The sequence below is a fragment of the Rhinoraja longicauda genome, chromosome 1 (assembly GCF_053455715.1).
Source record: "Rhinoraja longicauda isolate Sanriku21f chromosome 1, sRhiLon1.1, whole genome shotgun sequence".
NCBI lineage: Eukaryota > Metazoa > Chordata > Chondrichthyes > Rajiformes > Arhynchobatidae > Rhinoraja > Rhinoraja longicauda.
The window spans coordinates 7,358,082-7,382,149 of record NC_135953.1 but is presented as its reverse complement, the minus strand read 5'-3'; the positions used below and the strand labels follow the sequence as shown (position 1 = coordinate 7,382,149).

The following is a 24,068-nucleotide window of genomic DNA, read 5'->3' as shown; positions in this document are numbered from 1 at the left end:
GCAGATGCTGGTACAAATCGAAGGTATCACAAAAGGCTGGAGTAACTCAGCGGGTCAGGCAGCATCTCAGCAGAGAAGGAATGGGTGATGTTTCGGGTCGAGACCCTCTTCAGAAGAAGAGATGAGTTGCGCCCGCTTTTTGTGACACCCGATAAGGAAATAACGTTTTAGTGCAAGGTAAAACTTTGCAAGGTGTCATATGTTGAAAGACTGGAGCGACTAGGCTTGTATACACTGGAATTTAGAAGGATGAGAGGGGATCTTATCGAAACATAGAGGATTATTAAGGGGTATAAGAAAATAACTGCAGATGCTGATACAAATCGATTTATTCACAAAATGCTGGACAATAGACAATAGACAATAGACAATAGGTGCAGGAGTAGGCCATTCAGCCCTTCGAGCCAGCACCGCCATTCAATGCGATCATGGCTGATCACTATCAATCAGTACCCCGTTCCTGCCTTCTCCCCATACCCCCTCACTCCGCTATCCTTAAGAGCTCTATCCAGCTCTCTCTTGAAAGCATCCAACGAACTGGCCTCCACTGCCTTCTGAGGCAGAGAATTCCACACCTTCACCACCCTCTGACTGAAAAAGTTCTTCCTCATCTCCGTTCTAAATGGCCTACCCCTTATTCTCAAACTGTGGCCCCTTGTTCTGGACTCCCCCAACATTGGGAACATGTTATCTGCCTCTAATGTGTCCAATCCCCTAATTATCTTATATGTTTCAATAAGATCCCCCCTGGAGTAACTCAGCAGGTCAGGCAGCATCTCGGGAGAGAAGGAATGGGTGACGTTTCGGGTCGAGACCCTTATTAAGGGGTTGGACACGTTAGAGGCAGGAAACATGTTCCCAATGTTGGGGGAGTCCAGAACCAGGGGCCACAGTTTAAGAAAAAGGGGTAGGCCATTTAGAAAGGAGATGAGAAAAAACGTTTTCAGTCAGAGAGTTGTAAAGCTGTGGAATTCTCTGCCTCAGAAGGCAGTGGAGGCCAATTCTCTGAATGCATTCAAGAGAGAGCTAGATAGAGCTCCTAAGGATAGCGGAGTCAGGGGGTATGGGGAGAAGGCAGGAACGGGGTACTGATTGAGAATGATCAGCCATGATCACTTTGAATGGTGGTGCTGGCTCGAAGGGCCGAATGGCCTCCTCCTGCACCTATTGTCTATTGTCTATTGTCTGTTAAAGCCAGCGACGTCTGACCCGAGGATATTTCTTCACAAAAAATGCTGGAGTAACTCAGCAGGTCAGGCAGCAAATCTGATCCGAGGATAGTCCGAGGGCGGGCCGAAGGGCCTGTTTCCGCGCTGTATCTCTAAACTAAACAGACGTAGGGGGAGTGATTTGAACCCGTAACCCTCTCAGGCAGTGGTGCAGGCAGCTGTGCTCAGCAAATGGATGAGTACCAGGTAATTGTTGTTGCAATATTCAATTTGGTATCAATTTAAATTTGCATGAATTTTTAAAATTCATTTTGAATTAATTTAGGTTCACGCACTGCTGACTTTAATGTGTGGTGTAATCTCTCTTTTCCATTACGACTGTGTCGTACCATCGTTCACATTATATTCCCGCAGCTTATATTCCCCATCCCCCGGTCTCATCATGTAGCTCTTATTCACATCAGATTTATCAGCAGCCCTCTTGTCAAAATTGCTCTATTCTTTAACTGGCGTGTGATCGCCAGCCGGCAGTCACCGTCAAATGAAAGTCCCCAGATGCGGGAAATCTGCCTGCTGCGTAGACAGCCAGCTCTTGCGAGGGAAATAAACGGGCTAAACGCAGACAATCTCACATCAAAAGTGTTGCCAGATTCGAGAACAGCTTCTTCCCTGCTGTTATCAATTGATTCCTTGTTCTTCGACGCTTTTTTTTTGTACGTTTAAAGACGGAGTCCAGACCTTCCAACCTACCTCGTTGTGACGCATGCACTTTATAAAAATTAAAAACCCTGCACTTTCTCTTCAGCAGCGACACTATTCTGTATACACTAAGTAAACACTGTAGACAATAGACAATAGACAACAGGTGCAGGAGTAGGCCATTCGGCCCTTCGAGCCAGCACCACCACCACACAGGGTTTAAGATGAAAGGGGAAAGATTTAATAGGGATCTTAGGGATATCCTTTTCACACAAAGGGTGGTGGGTGTGTGGAAAGAGCTGCCGGAGGAAACGTAGAAACATAGAAACATAGAAAACAGGCGCAGGACGAGGCCATTCGGCCCTTTGAGCCGGCGCCGCCATTCATTGTGATCATGGTTGAACATCCACAATCAGTAACCCGTGCCTGCCTTCTCCCCATATCCCTTGATCCCGCTAGCCCTTAGAGCTCTATCTAACTCACTCAAAAAGGGTCTCAACCCGGAACGTCACCTATTCCTTCTCTCCAGAGATGCTGCCTGACCCGCTGAGTTACTCCGGCATTTTGTGCACTCTAATCTGCACTCTGTTTAATTTATCTTGTGCACTACGTGTTATGTTAGTGAGAAGAAGGAACTGCAGATGCTGGTTTTGCACAAAGTGCTGGAGTAACTTAAGGGCGGCACAGTGGTACGTGCCCAAGTTTGGCCCATATTCCTCAAAACCTTCCCTATCCACATACCTGTCCCAATGTCTTTTACCACCTGCCTCAACTACCTCCTCTGGCAGCTCGTTCCATATACCTACCACCCTCTTGTGCCTTGCCCCAATTCATAATTTTAACTTGTGGGTCTGCCCTTTCTTTATCCATCACTATAAAAAGAAAGATCTATAGAAAGATCTCTCAAAGAACTGGCACATGCACAATAGGTTATGGAGTCATACAGTGAGGAAACACACCCTTCAGCGCAATCTGCCCACATCGGCCAACATACCTCATCCACACTAGTCCCACCTGCCCGCATTTGGTCCATGTACCTGTCCAAATGTTTCTCAAACGTTACGATAGTACCCACCTCAACTACCTCCTCCGGCCGCTCGTTCCACACACCCGCCACCCTTTGTGTGAAAAGGTTACCCCTAAGATTCCTATTAAATCTTTCCCACTTCATCTTAAACCCTGTGTGGTGGCGGTGCTGGCTCGAAGGGCCGAATGGCCTACTCCTGCATCTATTGTCTATTGTCTATTGTGTCCTCTGGTTCTCGATTCCCCCACTCTGGGCAAGAGGGTTTGTCCGTTTACCTGATTGTACTATTCCTCTCATGATTTTTACATCTCGACAAGATCATCCCTCATCATCCTACGCTCCAAGGATTAGAGTCCCATCCTGCTCAACCTCTGCCTGTAGCTCAGGCCCCCGAGTCAATAGACAATAGACAGGAGGAGGCCATTCGGCCCTTCGAGCCAGCACCGCCATTCAATGTGATCATGGCTGATCATTCTCAATCAGTACCCCGTTCTTGCCTTCTCCCCATACCCCCTGACTCCGCTATCCTTAAGAGCTCTATCTAGCTCTCTCTTGAATGCATTCAGAGAATTGGCCTCCACTGCCTTCTGAAACAGAGAATTCCACAGATTCACAACTCTCTGACTGAAAAAGTTTTTCCTCATCTCCGTTCTAAATGGCCTACCCCTTATTCTTAAACTGTGGCCCCTGGTTCTGGACTCCCCCAACATTGGGAACATGTTTCTTGCCTCTAACGTGTCCAACCCCTTAATAATCTTATACGTTTCGATAAGATCTCCTCTCATCCTTCTAAATTCCAGTGTATACAAGCCTAGTCGCTCCAGTCTTTCAACATACGACAGTCCTGCCATTCCGGGAATTAACCTAGTAAACCTACGCTACACGCCCTCAATAGCAAGAATATCCTTCCTCAAATTTGGAGACCAAAACTGCACACAGTACTCCAGGTGCGGTCTCACTAGGGCCCTGTACAACTGCAAAAGGACCTCTTTGCTCCTATACTCTACTCCTCTTGTTATGAAGGCCGGTAATATCCTGGTAATATCCTTCTAAAATGGTTGAATGGACATATTTGGTGATGGATCACTCTTATTCATCTGCATTGGGAATTCTAATGATGTCCTTGAGAGGTCAGTGAGAAGATGATGCTGTTTTATTCTGGTAGCAGTGTTCACATCCCAGAGCGTGAGCATGCATTTATCCGAGCGTTTCAATGTCTTGAGAACCTTCAGGCAGCAACAGTCACAGATTTGGCATAGATCCGGTGAACAGGGTGGAAATAGAATCGTAAAGTCATACTGAACCAAAACAGGCCATTTGGCCCAACTTGCCCATCTTAGTATACAAAATCATGAGAGGAATAGATCGGGTAGATGCATGTAGCCTTTTACCCAGAGTAGGGGAATCGAGGACCAGAGGACATAGGTTCAAGGTGAAGGGGAAAAGATTTAATAGGAATCCGAAGGGTAACTTTTTCACACTTTTTCAGTCAGAGAGTTGTGAATCTGTGGAATTCTCTACCTCAGAAGGCAGTGGAGGCCAATTCTTTGAATGCATTCAAGAGAGAGCTAGATAGAGCTCTTAAGGATAGCAGAGTCAGGGGGTATGGGGAGAAGGCAGGAACGGGGTACTGATTGAGAATGATCAGCCATGATCACATTGAATGGCGGTGCTGGCTCGAAGGGCCGAATGGCCTCCTCCTGCACCTATTGTCTATTGTCTATTGTCTATTGTCACACAGAGGGTTGTGGGTGTATGGAACAAGCTGCCAGAGGAGGTAGTTGAGGCTAGGACTATCCCATCATTTAAGAATCAGTTAGACAGGTACATGGATAGGATAGGTTTGGAGTGTTATGGACCAAGAACAGGCAAGTGGGACTAGGGTAGCTGGGACATTGTTGGCCGGTGTGGGTGAGTTGGGCCGAAGGGCCTGTTTCCACACTGTATCACTCTATGACTCAATGCCTCTATGCCACAACCACACCACTCCCGCCTGCCCATGTTTGACCCACATCCCTCTAAACCTTTCCTAATCATGTAGCTGCCCAAAGTTCTGTTAAATGATCGATTGATCCCAGGAATGAGTGGGTTAGCATATGATGTCGGCACTGGGCCTGTACTCGCTGGAGTTTAGAAGGTTGAGAGGGGACCTCATTGAAACTTACAGAATAATGAAAGGCCTGGATTGAGTGGATGTGGAGAGGATGTTTCCACTGGTGGGAGAGTCGAGGACCAGAGATCACAGCCTCAGAATTAAGGGGCGCTCTTTTAGAAAATAGGTGAGGAGTAACTTCTTTAGTCAGAGGGTAGTTAATCTGTGGAACTCATTGCCGCAGAGGGCTGTGGAGGCCAAGTCAGTGGATATTTTAAGGCAGAGATAGACAAGTTCTTGATTAGAACGGGTGTCAAGGGTTATGGGGAGAAGACAGGAAAATGGAGTTAGGAGGCAGAGATCAGCCATGATTGAATGGCGGAGTGGACTCGATGGGACGAATGGCCTAATTCTATTTTCTGACACTTTGACTCTAGAACTTGTGAACTTGTGATTGATACTTTGTTATCGCCTGTGACTGCAGGATATAGCTTTAAGGAGAGAGCGGCAAAGTTCAAAGGAAATGTATGGGGAGGGGGGGGAAGTTTAATGGAGGTGTGTGCAGGGCAAGTCTTTGACACACGGGGTAGTGTAGGTCTGGGATGCATTGCCAGTTAGGTTTGTCAACTGTCCTGTATTAGCCGGGACAACCCGTATTTTGGACTTAATAGGTTTGCCCCGTACGGGACCTCCCTTGTCCCGTATTAGGCCCGGGGGGGCACTGTAGGCCCGGACACTGTAGGCCCGGACACTGTAGGCCCGGACACTGTAGGCCCGGACACTGTAGGCCCCGACAGTGTAGGTCCAGACACTGTTTTGTTTTTTTTTGTTTTTTTTTTTAAAAAAAATTTTTTAATCAAAAATATTTATTCAAATATTAAAATAATATATACAATACAATAAAACCAAAACAGAACCCACCACCAGAATATTATACAAACAAATATACCTATTGAAACTATCATACAATTATATTACAATCCCCATCCAGGATACATCCAATCCCCCGTGGTGTAGGTCCAGACACTGTGGGCCCCGACAGTGTAGGCCCCGACAGTGTAAGTCCAGACAGTGTAGTAGGAAAAAAACTGCAGATGCTGGTTAAAATTAGTGCCGAACTTCCGGACACTGTAGGCACAGACAGTGTAGGCACGGAGGCCCGGGCGTAGAAACCCGCCTCCTGGCCCGGGCAGCTGCCATTGGTGGAGCGGGAGCACATGGCCGCTGGCTGGATGAGATCACGTGGGGCGCGGGGCGGTGACGTCACCTTGTCCTGTATTTGGGAGTGAGGAAGTTGGCAATCCTATTGCCAGTGGAGGAAAGATATCGAATGCTAGAGTATCTCAGCGGCTCAAGCAGCATCCGTGGAGAGTGGCGAAGTGGTAGAGTTGCCGCCTCACACCGCTAAAGACCTGGGTTCGGTCCCGACTACCGGTGCTGTCTGCATGGAGGTGTTTGTACGTTCTCCCGGTTTTCCCACCTTCGATTTTCTCTCACACTCCAAAGATCACTGGTCACCTCGGACCTGGTGGGCCGAAGGGCCTGTATCTACACTGTATCACGCACATTAAAGTCTAAAACATGGATAGGTGACGTTATGGGTTGAGACCCTTCTTCAGACTGATTGCAGGGATGTGTGGGGAGGGGGGGGTGAAAGAAAGCTAGAGAGGAATGGAGGGCAGCAACTCTACCACTGCGCCACCGTGACCTCCTGAATAAAAGTAGGAAAAGCGTGGAGTGATTGTAATGAGTGACTGCAACTCCGTTTCTGGGACCAGAACGCAAACTTGGGTGCCATCTCGACAACACCATTAATGTTGAACAGATATATGAACACAAAATGCTGGAGTAACTCAGCGGGTCAGGCAGCATCTGTGGAGAACATGGATAGGTGACGTTTCACAGAGTGCTGGAGTAACTCAGCGGGTCAGGCAGCATCTCTGGAGAACATGGATAGGTGACGTTTCACAGAGTGCTGGAGTAACTCAGCGGGTCAGGCAGCATCTCTGGAGAACATGGATAGGTGACGTTTCGGGTCGGGACATTTCCTCAGACCAGAAAAGTCACCTCTCCATTTTCTCTGGAGTTGCTGCCTGACCCATCGAGTTACAGTCCTGCAATTTGTGTCTATCTTTGGTGCATCTGCAGTTCCTTTTTATTACATTAAAGTTGAAAAGTTTGGTCTGTGCTAATTCAAACCATGTTTTCTTCCCAGCGATGGATATTACTGACATTTTGAAAGGCAAAGCAGAAAGTGACGAAGACAAACACCATTTCATCCCCTTCCAACAGTAAGTGCAGATTTAAGTTTACAATATTGACTAGACCAAGTTGGGCCCAAACCTCTCCTGCATTGGTGCAGCACCAGCTCCTCCCCCCCTCCCCTCCCCTCCCCTCCCCTCCCCTCCCCTCCCCTCCCCTCCCCTCCCCTCCCCTCCCCTCCCCTCCCCTCCCCTCCCCTCCCCTCCCCTCCCCTCCCCTCCCCTCCCCTCCCCTCCCCTCCCCTCCCCTCCCCTCCCCTCCCCTCCCCTCCCCTCCCCTCCCCTCCCCTCCCCTCCCCTCCCCTCCCCTCCCCTCCCCTCCCCTCCCCTCCCCTCCCCTCCCCTCCCCTCCCCTCCCCTCCCCTCCCCTCCCCTCCCCTCCCCTCCCCTCCCCTCCCTCTTCCCTCCCCATCCCCTCCCCCCTCCCCCTTCCCCTCTTCCCCCTCGCCCTCCTCCCCCTCCTCCTCCCTCCTCCCCATCCCCTCCCCACCCCTTCCCTCCCCATCCCCTCCCCATTCCCCTCCCTCTTCCCCTCGCCCTCCTCCCCCTCCTCCACCCTCCTCCCCATCCCCTCCCCCTCCCCTCCCCTCCCCTCCCCTCCCCTCCCCTCCCCTCCCCCTCCCCCTCCTCCCTTCCCCTCCCCCTCCCCCCCTCCCCCCCTCCCCCTCCCCCTCCCCCTCCCCATTCCGCTCCCCCCATTCCCCTCCCCCCTTCCCCTCCCCCCCGCTCCATCCTTCTCAACCCCCCCTTATCCTCCCCCCTCCCACCCGAGGAGATAGATTTAAACTTAAAAATGTGAATAACATTAAAAATATAACACTGATTTCAATGAAACCTCTTCCATTAGCACCAAAGGGATGTCGGTGAGTAAGGTGGGCCTAAAATTGTCGCGCTATTGTTGTACCGTTTTGCCTGCAGTTCAGGAACAAACAAACAAACAAACGAGAGTTTTAGTATATAGGTTTTTCTAACTTCAAGTAACCCTTGCTTTCCCTCTTTCTCCATCCCTCCCCCTCCCTAATAATGTGACGTTTCACTGTGTAGGAAAATAACTGCAGATGCTGGTTCAAATTGAAGATAGACACAAAATGCTGGAGTAACTCAGCGGGTCAGGCAGCATCTCAGGAGAGAAAGAATGGGTGACATTTCGGGTCGAGACCCTTCTTCCTGATTAAATTAGCTGCTTCTTTGTCACGTTCCCCTCAGCTAACAACGATCCATTCTACATTTCCTTGATCACCGCCTGCTTTGGTCTCTCGTTTTCACACCATACCCTTCCACATATCTCCAGTCTCCCTCTCAATAGAACAATAGACAATAGGTGCAGGAGGAGGCCATTCGGCCCTTCGAGCCAGCACCGCCATTCAATGTGATCATGGCTGATCATTCTCAATCAGTACCCCGTTCCTGCCTTCTCCCCATACCCCCTGACTCCGCTATCCTTAAGAACTCTATCTAGCTCTCTCTTGAATGCATTCAGAGAATTGGCCTCCACTGCCTTCTGAGGCAGAGAATTCCACAGATTCACAACTTTCTGACTGAAAAAGTGTTTCCTCATCTCAGTTCTAAATGGCCTACCCCTTATTCTTAAACTGTGGCCCCTTGTTCTGGACTCCCCCAACATTGGGAACATGTTTCCTGCCTCTAACGTGTCAAATCCCTTAATAATCTTATACGTTTCGATAAGATCTCCTCTCCCCTTGACTCTCAGTCTGAAGAAGGGTCTCGACCCAAAACGTCAGCCATTCCTTCTATCCCTGGATGCTGCCTGGCCCACTGAGTTACTCCAGCATTTTGTGTCTTATCTTCGGTCTAAACTAGCATCTGCAGTTCCTTCCTACACTTACCATGGCTTTCTCCCTGTGGTTCGGTGTTCTCGTTTACCTGACATTTGCCGTACTTTGAAAGCTTTGTTACTTGTTATATGTTTTCTGTTGCCTTGCCACGCCTTGTACAGAAGATGACAAATTGCTAGCAGGATTTGCAATGTTCTTTTGCCTCGTAAATTCAAGACTTATTCACCAAACAATTGCAGAGGAGGCAAACCATTCTGCTATTTAGTTTAGAGAGATAGAAAAAGGTGGACACAAAATGCTGGAGTAACTCAGTGGGACAGGCAGCATCTCTGGGGAGAAGGGATGGGTGACGTTTCGGGTCGAGACCCTTCTTCAGACTGAATTTAGTTCAGTTTAGTTTAGCGCGGAAACAGGTCCTTCGGTACCAACATATGAATGGCGGGACTGTCGTATGTTGAAAGACTGGAGCGACTGGGCTTGTATACACTGGAATTTAGAAGGATGAGAGAAGATCTTATCGAAACGTATAAGATTATTAAGGAGTTGGACACGTTAGAGGCAGGAAACATGTTCCCAATGTTGGGGGAGTCCAGAACAAGGGGCCACAATTTAAATATAAGGGATAGGCCATTTAGAACTGAGATGAGGAAAAACTTTTTCAGTCAGAGAGTTGTGAATCTGCGGAATTCTCTGCCTCAGAAGGCAGTGGAGGCCAATTCTCTGAATGCATTCAAGAGTGAGCTTGATAGAGCTCTTAAGGATAGCGTAGTCAGGGGGTGTGGGGAGAAGGCAGGAACGGGGTACTGATTGAGAATGATCAGCCATGATCACATTGAATGGCGGTGCTGACTCGAAGGGCCGAGTGGCCTCCTCCTGCACCTATTGTTTATTGTCTATTCTCTATGGCCCACCGGGTCCACGCCGACCAGCGATCCCCACATATTAACACCAACCTACCCACACTAAGATGAAGGCCCTGATTCTATGACTCTATGATAAGAATGAAGAAAGAGAGAAACAAGTTTGAGAAGGTTGGAGATAATGATGGAGGGAATAAAGAGAGGGTACATTGTCTGTTTAATGTGCGATTAATTTTGTGAAGTCAAACACTATGGGGGCGTGCCCAGCAAGCCGGGACATGTCAAAAAAGGGAAAGAACGACAGTGGTAGAAATGGAAGAGTTCTCATGCAAATGGAAAGGCTGCAGAGGAGGTTTACCGGAATACAGCCCGGATTAGAGGGTTTCAGCTGCAACATAGAAACATAGAAAATAGGTGCAGGTGTAGGCCATTCGGCCATTCGGCCCTTCGAGCCTGTACGCACCGCCATTCAATATGATCATGGCTGATCATCCAACTCAGTATCCCGTACCTGCCTTCTCTCCATACCCCCAATCCCTTTAGCCACAAGGGCCACGTCTAACTCCCTCTTAAATATAGCCAATGAACTGGCCTCAACTACCTTCTGTGGCAGAGAATTCCACAGATTCACCACTCTCTGTGTGAAAAAAAACTTTCTCATCTCTGTCCTAAAAGATTTCCCCCTTATCCTTAAACTGTGACCCCTTGTTCTGGACTTCCCCAACATCGGAAACAATCTTCCTGCATCTAGCCTGTCCAACCCCTTAAGAATTTTGTAAGTTTCTATAAGATCCCCCCTCATTCTTCTAAATTCCAGCGAGTACAAGCCGAGTCTATCCAGTCTTTCTTCATATGAAAGTCCTGCCATCCCAGGAATCAATCTGGTGAACCTTCTCTGTACTCCCTCTATGGCAGGAATGTCTTTCCCCAGATTAGGAGACCAAAACTGTACGCAATACTTCAGATGTGGTCTCACCAATGCCCTGTACAACTGCAGCAGAACCTCCCTGCTCCTATACTGCAAGGAGAGGTTGAGGTTGGATTCTACATTTCTACATTTCCTTGATCACCATCTGCTTTGATCTGTTGTTTTCACACCTCACCCTTGTGTATCTCTAGTCGCCTTCTCCCCAGAGGCTGAAGAAAGGTCTCGACCCGGAACGTCACCCTCATCCCTTCCCTCCAGAGATGCCGCCTGTCCAGTGTGATTAATCCAGCACTTTGTGCCTATCTTTTTGGATAAATTTGAAATGTTTTCTCTGCAACGTTGGAGGTGAAGGCGAGACTTGATAAATGTGTATCAAACTATGTTGGAAAATACCCTGCAGACGTTGGTACAAATCGAAGGTATCACAAAATGCTGGAGTAACTCAGCGGGTCAGGCAGCATCTCTGGAGAGAAGGAATGGGGTGATGTCGCCCTTTCCTTGTCTCCAGAGATGCTGCCTGACCCGCTGAGTTACTCCAGCATTTTGTGGTTTATCAAGCTATGAGTGGCATAGATGGGGTAGACAGTCAGAACATTTTGTCCCAGAGTGGAGATTTCCAGCACGAGAGGGGAGAGTTTCATTGAGATGTGTGAGTTGAGGCCAGTTCATTGGCTATATTTAAGAGGGAGTTTGATGTGGCCCTTGTGGCTAAAGGGATCAGGGGGTATGGAAAGAAGGCAGGTACGGGTTACTGAGCTGGATGATCAGCCATGATCATATTGAATGGCGGTGCAGGCTCGAAGGGCCGAATGGCCTCCTCCTGCACCCATTTTCTATGTTTCTATGTTTCTATGTGTGGGGTAGGTTTTTCAAACACAGGAGTGGTGGGTGGCCTGGAAGGTGATCGTTCCAGGGGTGGTGGTGGAGGTAGATACGGCAGTGGCGTTTAAGAGGCTTTTAGATTAGCAGATGGTAGTGCAGGGAGTAGAGGGATATGGGTCATGTAAAGGCAGATGAGATCACTTTAACTTGGCATTACGTACGGCAGAAAAGTTGTGGGCGCTGTGCTTTAGTTTAGTTTAGTTTAGAGATACAGCGCGGAAACAGCCTATCGGCCCACCGTGTCCACGCCGACCAGCGATCCCCGCACACTGACACTATCCTACGCCAACCAGGGACAATTTTTTACATTTACCAAGCCAATTAACCTACAAACCAAACGATGTGAATGAGTACCTAGTTCTAAGAAACATTAAAACCAGAGTGATTAACGATGCAGATGAAGGCCATCGTTCCGTGTTCTTCTTACCATCCTTGTAAGTAACTAAAGAAGAAGTTTAAAAAAAGATTGATGAGGGCAAAGCCGTAGGCGTTGTTTATATGGACTTCAGTGCCGATGTGATAAGGTTCCACATGGTAGGCTGCTCTGGAAGGTTGGATCGCATAGCATCCACACTCCAAAGACAGCGCGGAAACAGGCTCTTCGGCCCACCGGGTCCCTACCGACCAGCGATCCCCGCACATTAACACTATCCTACGCCCACCAGGGACAATTTTTTACATTTACCAAGCCAATTAACCTACAAACCTGTACGCCTTTGGAGTGTGGGAGGGAACCGAAGATCTCGGAGAAAACCCACGCAGGTCACGGGGAGAACGTACAAACTCCGTGCAGACGGCGCCCGTAGTCGGGATCGAACCCGGGTCTCCGGCGCTGCATTCGCTGTAAGGCAGCAACTCTACCGCTGCGCCACCGTGACCGCCCTTTGGGTGCTGTAACTGTTCCATGTTCTGTTCTGCCAATAAACAGTCAGAAAGAGCAACCGACCTCAGTATTGAGCCCCACGCATATGTTGTGTTATTTTTGTGAGCCAGGCCAAGACTGGACTGCATTGGACTCATGACAGGGCCAAGGGCCACTTGACACGACCACTGGTGTTCATGCTTCATTGAGTCATCCAGCACAGAAATGGACCCCACTGCCAGCATTCTCTATGCCAACCATCAAATACCAATTTATACTCATTTCCAAGCACTTGGCCCATAGCTGGTGATTCAAGCAGATCCTTGTGAGAGTGTCTGCCTTCATTACCTTCTCCGTTAGTTCGTTAGTCTAGTTTATTGTTACTTAAGTTTCAAGATTTCAAGATTTCAAGATCGATCTATTGTCACGTGCACCAATTAAGGTTCAGTGAAATTTGAGTTACCATACAGCCATACTAAGTGAAAAGCAACAAGACACACAGCCACCTAAAATAAAATTTAACATAGACATCCACCACAGCAGATTCCACATTCCTCACTGTGACGGAAGGCAATAAAGTTCAATCAACTTCCTCTTTGTTCACCCGCAGTCGGGGCTGTTGAACCGTCCACAGTCGCCGCTGCCGACTGTCCGAGCCCCTCGCGTCGGGATGATCAAAACTCCCCACGTCAGGACGGTTAAAACTCTCCCCGTGGCACGGAGCTCCCGAGTCGGCCTCTTCTTACCAGAGACCGCGGGCTTCACGGTGTTAAAGTTTATTGACTTAATTAGGTAACAAACTAGGTCTTGCTGACAGAATGAAATGATTATCCATGTCCATCTTGGTTAACAATAAATCCAATTTTCCGTTCCAACAATGGGTGCAAACGCTACAACATAATCACTGAAGTTCCTGAAACTTGGGTGTCGTTTAATTAGGTTACAAACAGCATAAGATGATAATCCACAAGTCTAACTTAGTTTACAGCAGATCCAATTTTCCGTTACAACGATGGGTTCACGCTACAACATAATCAGTTGTCAGTTTAGTTTATTGTCACATGTGCCGAGGTACAAGTGAAATGCGTCGGAAAATAACTGCAGATGCTGGTACAAATCAAAGGTATCGAGTCTGAAGAAAGGTCTCGACCCGAAACGTCACCCATTCCTTCTCTCCTGGGATGCTGCCTGACCCGCTGAGTTACTCCAGCATTTTGTGATACCATCGGAGAAATGTAGATACCACCAGTCAGCGGAAAGACAACACACGATCACAGTCGAGCCATTGACAGTGTACAAATACATGATAAGGGAATAAGGTTTGGTGCAAGGTGAAGCCAACAAAGTCCAATCAAAGAAAGTCCAAGGGTCACCAAAGAGGTAGATAGTAGTTCAGCACTGCACACTGGTTGTGGTGGGATGGTTCAGTTGCCTGATAACCGTGTGTGTGTGTGGCTTCAGGGTGAGAAGTAAATTCTTCCTCAGAATAATGGAGAGAGAATCCAGAAATTGGGAGATGCGAAGGGATTTGGGAGTGCTGGTGCAGGATTCCCAGAAAGTTCATTTGCAAGTTGAATCGGTAGGACAGAGGGCAAATGCAATGCTGGGATTTATTTTGAGAGGGGCTGGAATACAAAAACAGGGATGTAATGTTGAGGCTCAATAAGGCGCTGGTCAGGCCGCATTTGGAGTGTTGTGTGAAGTTTTGGGCCCCATATCTGAGGAAGGATGTGCTGGCACTGGAGAGGGTCCAGAGGAGATTTACGAGAATGATCCCTGGAATGAGTGGGTTAGCATATGATGAGCAGTTTGAATGCGCTGGGCTTGTACTCACTGCAGTTTAGATGAACGAGGGGGGATCTCATTGAAACTGACCAAAGAGTGAAAGGCCTGGATAGTGTGGATGTGGAGAGGATGTTTCCACTAGTGGGAGAGTCCTGGACCAGAGGTCACGGCCTCAGAATAAAAGGATATATCTTTGGGAAGGAGATGAGGAGGAATTTCTTTAGTCAGAGGGCGGTGAATCTGTGGAATTCTTTGCCACAGAAGGCTGTGGAGGCCAAATCAGTGGGTGGAGATTGACAGATTCTTGATTAGTACGGGTGTCAGGGGTTATGGGGAGAAGGCAGGAGGATTAGGTTGAGTGAGAAAGATAGATCAGTCATGATTGAATGGCAGAGTAGACGGGCCGACTAGCCTAATTCTGCTCCTAGAATGTATGAACATGAACCGCGTGGGTTTTCTCCAGGTGCTCCGGTTTCCTCCCACACTCCAAAGATGTACAGGTTTATAGGTTAATTAGCTTCGGTTAAAAAAAATTGTAAATTGTCCCTGGTATGTAGGATAGTGCTAGTGTACTGGGTGATCTCTGGTGGGCGCGGACTCGGTGGGCCGAAGGGCCTGTTTCCGCACTGTAACTCTAAAGTCTAAAGTAAGTTCTTCCTCTGCTCCCTTTCAGTAAGTAAGTAAGTACCTCTGCTCCTTTTCAGAACAGGAAACACACAGCTCTGTATACCTCCCCCACCCAAGCCGCACTAGTTTCTCGTTTTCACCAGACAATGATGGTCCAATTCTATACTGCTATCATTGAGTCCGTCCTCACCTTCTCCATCATGGTCTGGTTTGGCTCAGCCACCAAGCACGACATCCGGAGGCTGCAGCGCATCGTTCGCACAGCTGAGAAAGTTGTTGGCTGCAACCTTCTCCCCCATCGACGAACTGTACACTGCAAGGGCCAGGAAGCGAGCGGGAAAGATCATCTCTGACCCCTCTCACCCTGGCCACAAACTCTTCGAAGCACTTCCCTCTGGAAGGCGACTCCGGACTGTCAAAGCAGCCACAGCCAGACATAAAAACAGCTTTTTTTCCCACGAGTGATAGTTCTACCCAACAACCAAAGTCTGTTGTCTCTTTTTTGCTCTGGTTTATTTTCACCCACATGTTTAGACCGTAATGTTGTATCCTGATTGTTTTGGTGTGGTCATGCTTTATTCTTCATTGTTAACTGTGTGTTTGTGATGTCATTTGTGAGCGGAGCACCAAGGCACATTCCTTGTATCTGCACATACTTGGCCAATATACTTATTCATTCATTCATACAAACAGTTAACAATGTCCTGTTTCCTTTACCATCGTCACTTTTTTGCCTATCTTTCATTCAATGTTCATTGTCTCTCCACATCATCGTCTACAACTCTCGTTTCCCTTATCCTTAACCAGTCTGAAGAAGGGTCTCGCCCCGAAACGTCACCCACTCCTTCTCTCCAGAGATGCCGCCTGTCCCGCTGAGTTGCTCCAGCATTTTGTGTCTATCCTCGGTTTAAACCAGCATCTGCAGTTCCTTCCTACACTAGGCAACAAATGCAGCCTGGCTAGGATTCTGTTGAATTATATTTCCTAAAAAAAATGTGCTGTTTATAATCAGCAGTAACAACACCTAATTGGTTTGACTAATTGTCCTCCTCTAATCTCTCTGCTATTTTAGTTAATTACTTCATGCTTGAAGTAAAAACATCCGGATATCAGCCTTAAATCATATTATGGTGTTGAAACCTGGGTATGGCAATCTCACTCCCACGACTTAAATTAAATAGGAAACCAGAGGTAATGATATACAGGATCTGTTGTTTATTGGCCTGTTAAAATTGCAATGAACTGTATATTCTCATTATCTTCATTGTGGCAGCCAATTTACACCTTCCAATGTTACGGTTACAATGCCCCAGATAGTCTCCCATTCTGAGCTTTGAGAGCAGTTAAGTCAGTCTAATTTAAAAAAAGTATATCAAGGACACAGGCACAAAATGCTGGAGCAACTCAGCGGGTCAGGCAGCGTCTCTGGAGAGAAGGAATGGGTGACGTTTCGGGTCGAGTCCCTTCTTCAGACTGAATGTCAGAGGAGAGGGAGACACAGAGTTACGGGTAAGGTGTGAAAAGGAGAGAACAAAGGGGACGAAGTTAGTCATAGACAGAGTCACAGAGTGATACAGTGTGGAAACAGGCCCTTTGGCCCAACTCGCCCGCACCGGCCAACAATGTCCCAGCTACCCTAGATCCACTTGCCTGCGCTTGGTCCATAACCCCTCCAAACCTGACCTATCCATGTACCTGTCCAACTGTTTCTTAAGCGATGGGATAGTCCCAGCCTCAACTACCTCCTCTGGCAGCTTGTTCCATACACCCACCACCCTCTGTGTGAAAATGTTACCCCTCGGATTCCTATTAAATCTTTTCCCCTTCACCTTGAACCTATGTCCTCTGGTCCTTGATTCCCCTACTCTGACAATAGACAATAGGTGCAGGAGGAGCCAGCACCGCCATTCAATGTGATCATGGCTGATCATTCTCAATCAGTACCCCGTTCCTGCCTTCTCCCCATACCCCCTGACTCCGCTATCCTTAAGAGCTCTATCTAGCTCTCTCTTGAATGCATTCAGAGAATTGGCCTCCACTGCCTTCTGAGGCAGAGAATTTCACAGATTTACAACTCTCTGACTGAAAAAGTTTTTCCTCATCTCAGTTCTAAAAGGCCTACCCCTTATTCTTAAACTGTGGCCTCTTGTTCTGGACTCCCCCAACATTAGGAACATGTTTCCTGCCTCTAACTTTTCAAACCCCTTAATAATCTTATACGTTTCGATAAGATCTCCTCTCATCCTTCTAAATTCCAGTGTATACAAGCCTAGTCGATCCAGTCTTTCAACATACGACAGTCCCGCCATTCCGGGAATTAACCTAGTAAATCTACGCTGCACGCCCTCAATAGCAAGAATATCCTTCCTCAAATTTGGAGACCAAAACTGCACACAGTACTCCAGGTGCGGTCTCACTAGGGCCCTGTACAACTGCAGAAGGACCTCTTTGCCATGCATCCGCCCACTCACACAACCTGTCCAAGTCACCCTGCAACCTCATAGCATCTTCCTCATAGTTCACACTACCACCCAGCTTTGTATCATCTGCAAATTTGCTAATGGTACTTTTAATCCCTTCATCCAAGGCATTAATGTATATTGTAAATAGCTGAGGTCCCAGCACCGAGCCTTGCGGTACCCCACTAGTTACTGCCTGCCATTCTTAAAGGGACCCATTTATCCCCACTCTTTGCTTTCTGTCTGTCAACCAATTTTCTATCCATGTTAGTACCCTACCTCCAATACCATGTGCTCTAATTTTGCCCACTAATCTCCTATGTGGAACCTTTGGGTAAAAGACTTTGTGCATCTACCCGATCTATTCCTCTCATGATTTTGTATACAAGGAAAATATAGAATAGATCATAGTTAGCTAGAGGAAGGTGACATTGAGGCAGACAAATGAGGCCATACAATGAGGCCACATTTAGAGTATTGTGTTCAATGTTGGTCACCATGTTCCAGGAAAGATTTACGAGGATGTTGCCAGGTCTCGAGGGACTGAGCTATAGGGAGAGGATGAGCAGGTGAATGGTTTATTTGGAGCGCAGGAGGATTAGGAGTAATCGTATAGAGGTGTAAAAATAATGAGATGAATATATCAGGTAGACACACAGAGTCTTTTGCCTAGAGTAAAGGAATCAAGAATCAGAGAACATAGGGTTAAGGTGAGGTGGGGGAAAGATTTAATGGGAACCTTTTTACACAAAGGGTGGTGGGTTTATGCAACAAGCTGCCAGAAGAGATAGTTGAGGCAGGGACTATCGCAATGTTTAAGAAACAGTTGGACAGGTACATGGATAGGACATGTTTGAAGGGATATGGGCCAAAGCCAGGCAGCTGGGATTAGTGTAGATGGGACACTTTGGTCCGTGTGGGCAAGTTCGGCCGAAGTGCCTGTTTCCATTCTATACAACTCTAAGTCTGAAGAAGGGGCTCGACCTGAAACGTCACCCATTCCTTCTCTCCGAGATGCTGCCTGACCTGCTGAGTTGTTCCAGCCTTTTGTGTCTATTTATGTCTCTATGAGTCAGTTTCCAGTTTAGTTTATTGTCACATGCACCGAGGTAGAGTGAAAAGCTTTTGTTGCGTGCTAACCAGTCAGCAGGAACACTATAACATCATTACAATCGAGCTATTCACAGTGTACAGATACATGATGAAGGGAATAACGTTCAGTGCAAGGTAAAGCCAGCAAAGTCCAATCAAGGATAGTCCGAGGGTCACCAATGAGGTTGATGGTAGTTCAGCACTGCTGTATGGTTGTGGTGGGATGGTTCAGTTGCCTGATAGCAGCTGGGATGAAACTGTCCCTGATTCTGGAACCTGGAATCCTGAATCAGGAAGTCATGAGGCAGCGTGATAGGTTTTTGGTGAGGTCACATTTGGAGTATTGTGCACGGTTCTGAGGTGCCCCATGACAGGAAAGAAGTGGAGGCTTTGGAGAAGGTACGGAGGATGTTGACCAGAATGCCGCCTGGATTAGAGGGTTTCAGCTACGGGGAGACGTTGGATACACATGGATTTTTTTCTCTGGAACGTCAGAGGTTGAGTGGAAATGATAGAAATATATAGAACATAGAACATAGAAAACAGGTGCAGGAGGAGGCCATTTGGCCCTTCGAGCCAGCACCGCCATTCATGGCGATCATAGCTGATCGTCCACAATCAGTAACCTGTGCCCAACCTCTCCCCATATCTCTTGATTCCACTATCCCCTAGAGCTCTATCTAACTCTGTCTTAAATCCATCCAGTGATTTGGCCTCCACTGCCCTCTGTGGCAGAGAATTCCACAAATTCACAACTCTCTGTGTGAAAAAGTTCCTTCTCACCTCAGTTTTAAATGGCCTCCCCTTTATTAGACTGTGGCCCCTGGTTCTGGACTCCCCCAACATTGGGAACATTTTTCCTGCATCTAGCTTGTCCAGTCCTTTTATAATTTTATATGTCTCTTTAAGATCCCCTCTCATCCTTCGAAACTCCAAAACCAAAACTAAAATTACGAGGGGCACAGAGAGGGTAGACAGTCAGACCCTTTTCCCCAGGGTGGAAGTTGCCAACACTAGAGGGCGTAGCTGTAAGGTGAGAGGGGGAAGGTTTAATGGAGTTGTGCGGGACAAGTTTATTTACACAGAGGGTGATGGGGGCCTTGAACTCATTGCCAGGGGTGGTGCTGGAGGCAGATACGATAGTGGCATTTAAGTAGCTTTTGGATAGGCATATGGAACTGCAGGGAGTAGAGGGATATGGATCATGTGCAGGCAGATGAGATCGGTTTAACTTGACATCATGTTCAGTACGACCATTGTGGGCCGAAGGGCCTGTTCCTGTGCTGTACTGTTCTATGTTCTGGAATTTAGAAGGATGAGAGGGGATCTTATAGAAACATAGAAACATAGAAAATAGGTGCAGGAGTAGGCCATTCGGCCCTTCGAGCCTGCACCGCCATTCAATATGATCATGGCTGATCATCCAGCTCAGTGACCTGTACCTGCCTTCTCTCCATACCCCCTCATCCCTTTAGCCACAAGGGCCATATCTAACTCCCTCTTAAATATAGAAACGTATACAATTATAAAAGGACTGGACAAGCTTGATGCAGAAAAAATGTTCCCAATGTTGGGGGAGTCCAGAACCAAGGGGCCACAGTCTAAGAATAAAGGGGAGGCCATTTAAAACTGAGGTGAGAAAAAAACTTTTTCACCCAGAGAGTTGTGAATTTGTGGAATTTTCTGCCACAGAAGGCAGTGGAGGCCAATTCACTGGATAAATTTAAAAGAGAGTTAGATAGAGCTCTCGGGGCTAGTGAAATCAAAGGATATGGGGAGAAGGCAGGCATGGGTTACTGATTGTGGATGATCAGACATGATCACAATGAATGGCGGTGCTGGCTCGAAGGGTCAAGTGGCCTCCTCCTACACCTATTTGCTATGTTTCTATGTTTTTACGAGTACTTTTGCCAAAGGTAATTGATGAAGGTAGCGTGGTGGATGCAGTTTGCATGGATTTTAGTAAAGCATTCCATAAAGTCCCCCATGGCAGTCAGATCCAAAAGATTAAGGTGCATGGGGTTTAACAGTGGCTTGGCTGTATGGATTCAGAACTGGCTTAATTACTGGCTTACTATTAGAAGACAGAGAGTTGTGACAGAAGATCGTCAAGAATGTAGTATTGTCGCACGTCCCAGACAGAACAATGAAATTCTTAGGATGCGATACGATACGATAGAACTTTATTTATCCCAGGAGGGAAATTGGTCTGCCAACAGCAATAAAACACATAACAAGATCTAAAGGGATCAGGGGGTATGGAGAGAAGGCAGGTACAGGTTACTGAGCTGGATGATCAGCCATGATCATATTGAATGGCGGTGCAGGCTCGAAGGGCCGAATGGCCTACTCCTGCACCTATTTTCTATGTTTCTATGTTTCTAAGATACATGAATCATGAAATTAAAATGACGAGTGGAAAGTCCAGGAGTGGGGATGTGGAAAGATTGGGGAGGGGAGGGGGGGAGGGGAGGGGGGGGGGGAGGGGGGGGGGGGGGGGGGAGGAGAGGGAGGTCAGTCTACCCCACGACAGAAGGGGGTGGAGTTGTACAGTTTGATAGACGCAGGGAAAAAGGATATCCTGTGGCATTACTTGCAGCAGCACAACGTAATTCACATGTTCTGGGTGCAGAATGGGAGCCATTCGGCCCATCAAGTCTACTTCACCATCCAATAATGGCTGATCTATCTTTCCCATTTCTCAATCCCATTCTCCTGCCTTTGCTCCGTAACCCCCTGACACAATATGTAAACGTAGTACTCTGTAACCAGTATTCAGTTCAGTTTAGAGATGCAGCGCGGAAACAGGCCCTTCGGCCCACCGGGTCCGCACCGACCAGCGATCCCTGCACATTAACACCATTCTACACCCACTAGGGACAATTTTTATATTTACCAAGCCAATTAACCTGCAAACCTGCACGTCTTTGGAGTGTGCGAGGAAACAGAAGATCTCGGAGAAAACCCACGCAGGTCACGGGGAGAACGTACAAACTCCGTAAAGACGGCACCCGTAGTCGGGATCGAACCCGGGTCTCCGGCGCTGCATTCGCTGTAAGGCAGCAACTCTACCGCTGCACCACCGTGACCTCCCAGTATAATCAAGGAAAATAAGTTCTGTGTCTCTACTATATATATAGTAGAGACACAGAACCTTTTTATATACACACGCACGCACGCATGCACGCACGCACGCACGCGCACACACACACACACACACACACATACACGCATACATAAAAGCAAACAAACTGCGCCACCGTGGTCGGTGTCACGGTGGCGCAGCGGTAGAGTTGCTGCCTTACAGCGAATGCAGCGCCGGAGATTCAGGTTCGATCCTGACTACGGGCGCCGTCTGTACGGAGTTTGTACGTTCTCCCCGTGACCTGCGTGGGTTTTCTCCGAGATCTTCGGTTTCCTCCCACACTCCAAAGACGTAGAGGTTTGTAGGTTAATTGACTGGGCAAATGTAAAAATTGTGCCTAGTGTGTGTAGGATAGTGTTAGTGTGCGGGGATCGCTGGGCGGCACGGACTCGGTGGGCCGAAGGGCCTGTTTCCGCGCTGTATCTCTAAATCTAAAAAAAAATCTAAAAACAAACTATAATAGTGAAAAAATGACTAAACCAATGCCCCAGGTCCACGTAGTTCAAGCTTATTTGGAGGTTGTGGTGTTTAATAGCCTGACGTTATTCAGGCTGGACGACTGTGACCAGGGAAATTCAGCTGGGACTTCTGTTCTTTGTGTTACATATAAATGACTTGGACATAAATGTAGCGGGTTGTTAGTAAATTTGCTGACAACACCAAGATTGCTTGAGTTACGGATGTGAGGGACAGTATGCGTGAGCATACAGCGGGATATAGATCAACTACAGAGATGGGCAGAGAAATGAACGATGGAGTTTAATCCCAGCAAGGGCGGTCACGGTGGCGCAGCGGTAGAGTTGCTGCTTCACAGCGAATGCAGCGCCAGAGACCCGGGTTCGATCCTGACTACGGCAGCCGTCTGTACGGGGTTTGTACGTTCTCCGTGTGCCCTGCGTGGGTTTTCTCCGAGATCGTTGGTTTCCTCCCACACTCCAAAGACATGCAGGTTTGTAGGCTAATTGGCTCGGCAAATGTAAAAAAATTGTCCCTAGTGGGTGTAGGACAGTGTTAATGTGCGGGGATCACCGGTCAGCACGGACCCGGTGGGCCGAAAGGGCCTGTTTCCGCTCTGTATCTCTAAACTAAACAAAAAGTATGAGGTATTCTCCCATATGCCTGCGTTTAGTCCATATCCCTCTAAACCTTTGCGATCCATGCACCTGTCCAAGTGTCTTTTAAATGCTGTTCTAGCACCAACATCAACTACCTCCTCTTCCTCCAGCAGCTCGTTCCAGACACATTGCTCTGTGTGCAAAATGTACCCTCAGGTTGCTATTAAATCTTTCTTCAACCTATGTTCCCTGGCTTTTGATTCCCTGCCCAGGGTAAAAGTTGGTTACACCCCGCACCCATTCCCACACTGACCTTACTGTCCTGGGCCTCCTCCACTGTCAGAGAGAGGCCACACACAAATTATAGACAGGAGACAATAGACAATAGGTGCAGGAGGAGGCCATTCGGCCCTTCGAGCCAGCACCGCCATTCAATGTGATCATGGCTGATCATTCTCAATCAGTACCCCGTTCCTGCCTTCTCCCCATACCCCCTGACTCAGCTATCCTTAAGAGCTCTATCTAGCTCTCTCTTGAATGCACTCAGAGAATTGGCCTCCACTGCCTTCTGAGGCAGAGAATTCCACAGATTCACAACTCTGACTGAAAAAGTTTGTCCTCACCTCCGTTCTAAATGGCCTACCCTTTATTCTTAAACTGTGGCCCCTGGTTCTGGACTCCCCCAACATTGGGAACATGTTTCCTGCCTCTAACGTGTTCATCCCCTTAATAATCTTGTACGTTTCGATAAGATCCCCTCTCATCCCAGGGCCGTCTTTACAGCATTATGGGCCCCGGGCAAAGCAGTGTACTGGGGCCCCTACGACAACTCTCCTCCTCCCACCCTCCCTGTCGCCCCCACCATTACTCTCCCCCACCCCCCTTCCCTATCAGCCCCCCCTGTCGTGCCAGCGAAAAGCACTTACCGAAAAGCACTTAGCGATGGACTTAGGGTGCTACATTGTTGCGAAAAGCACTTACAGATCGCTGTGAGAAGCACTTAGGGATGGAAAAGCAAATCACTTAGGGAGCTAATTGTTGCGAAACAGATCGCTGTGAGAAGCACTTAGGGATGGAAAATGTTGCGAAAAAAGCACTTAGGGACCGAAAATGTTGTGAAAAAAGCACTTATTGAACCTACATTTTTAAAGTAGTATTTATTTATTGCAAGTCACTTAACATACACAGATCAGCATGGGTCCCTATGCTCGTGGGGCCCCGGGCAAGTGCTCATCAGGCCCATGCGTTAAGACGGCCCTGTCTCATCCTTCTATATGCGACTTATACATAAATTACTCATAAATTCTGCAAGACAATGGAGGGAAAAAA

The 24,068-nt window shown here is 47.8% G+C and overlaps 1 protein-coding gene across 1 annotated transcript in view; it reads left to right on the top strand.

Moving 5' to 3' along the window:
- Positions 1–24,068, top strand: part of LOC144598346 (dedicator of cytokinesis protein 2-like) — an 894,447-nt gene that overhangs the window by 144,414 nt on the left and 725,965 nt on the right. Inside the window, exon 11 of the mRNA XM_078408406.1 lies at positions 7,203–7,278. Within this exon, the coding sequence (XP_078264532.1) occupies positions 7,203–7,278 (76 nt within the window). The remainder of the gene's footprint in view (positions 1–7,202; positions 7,279–24,068) is intronic.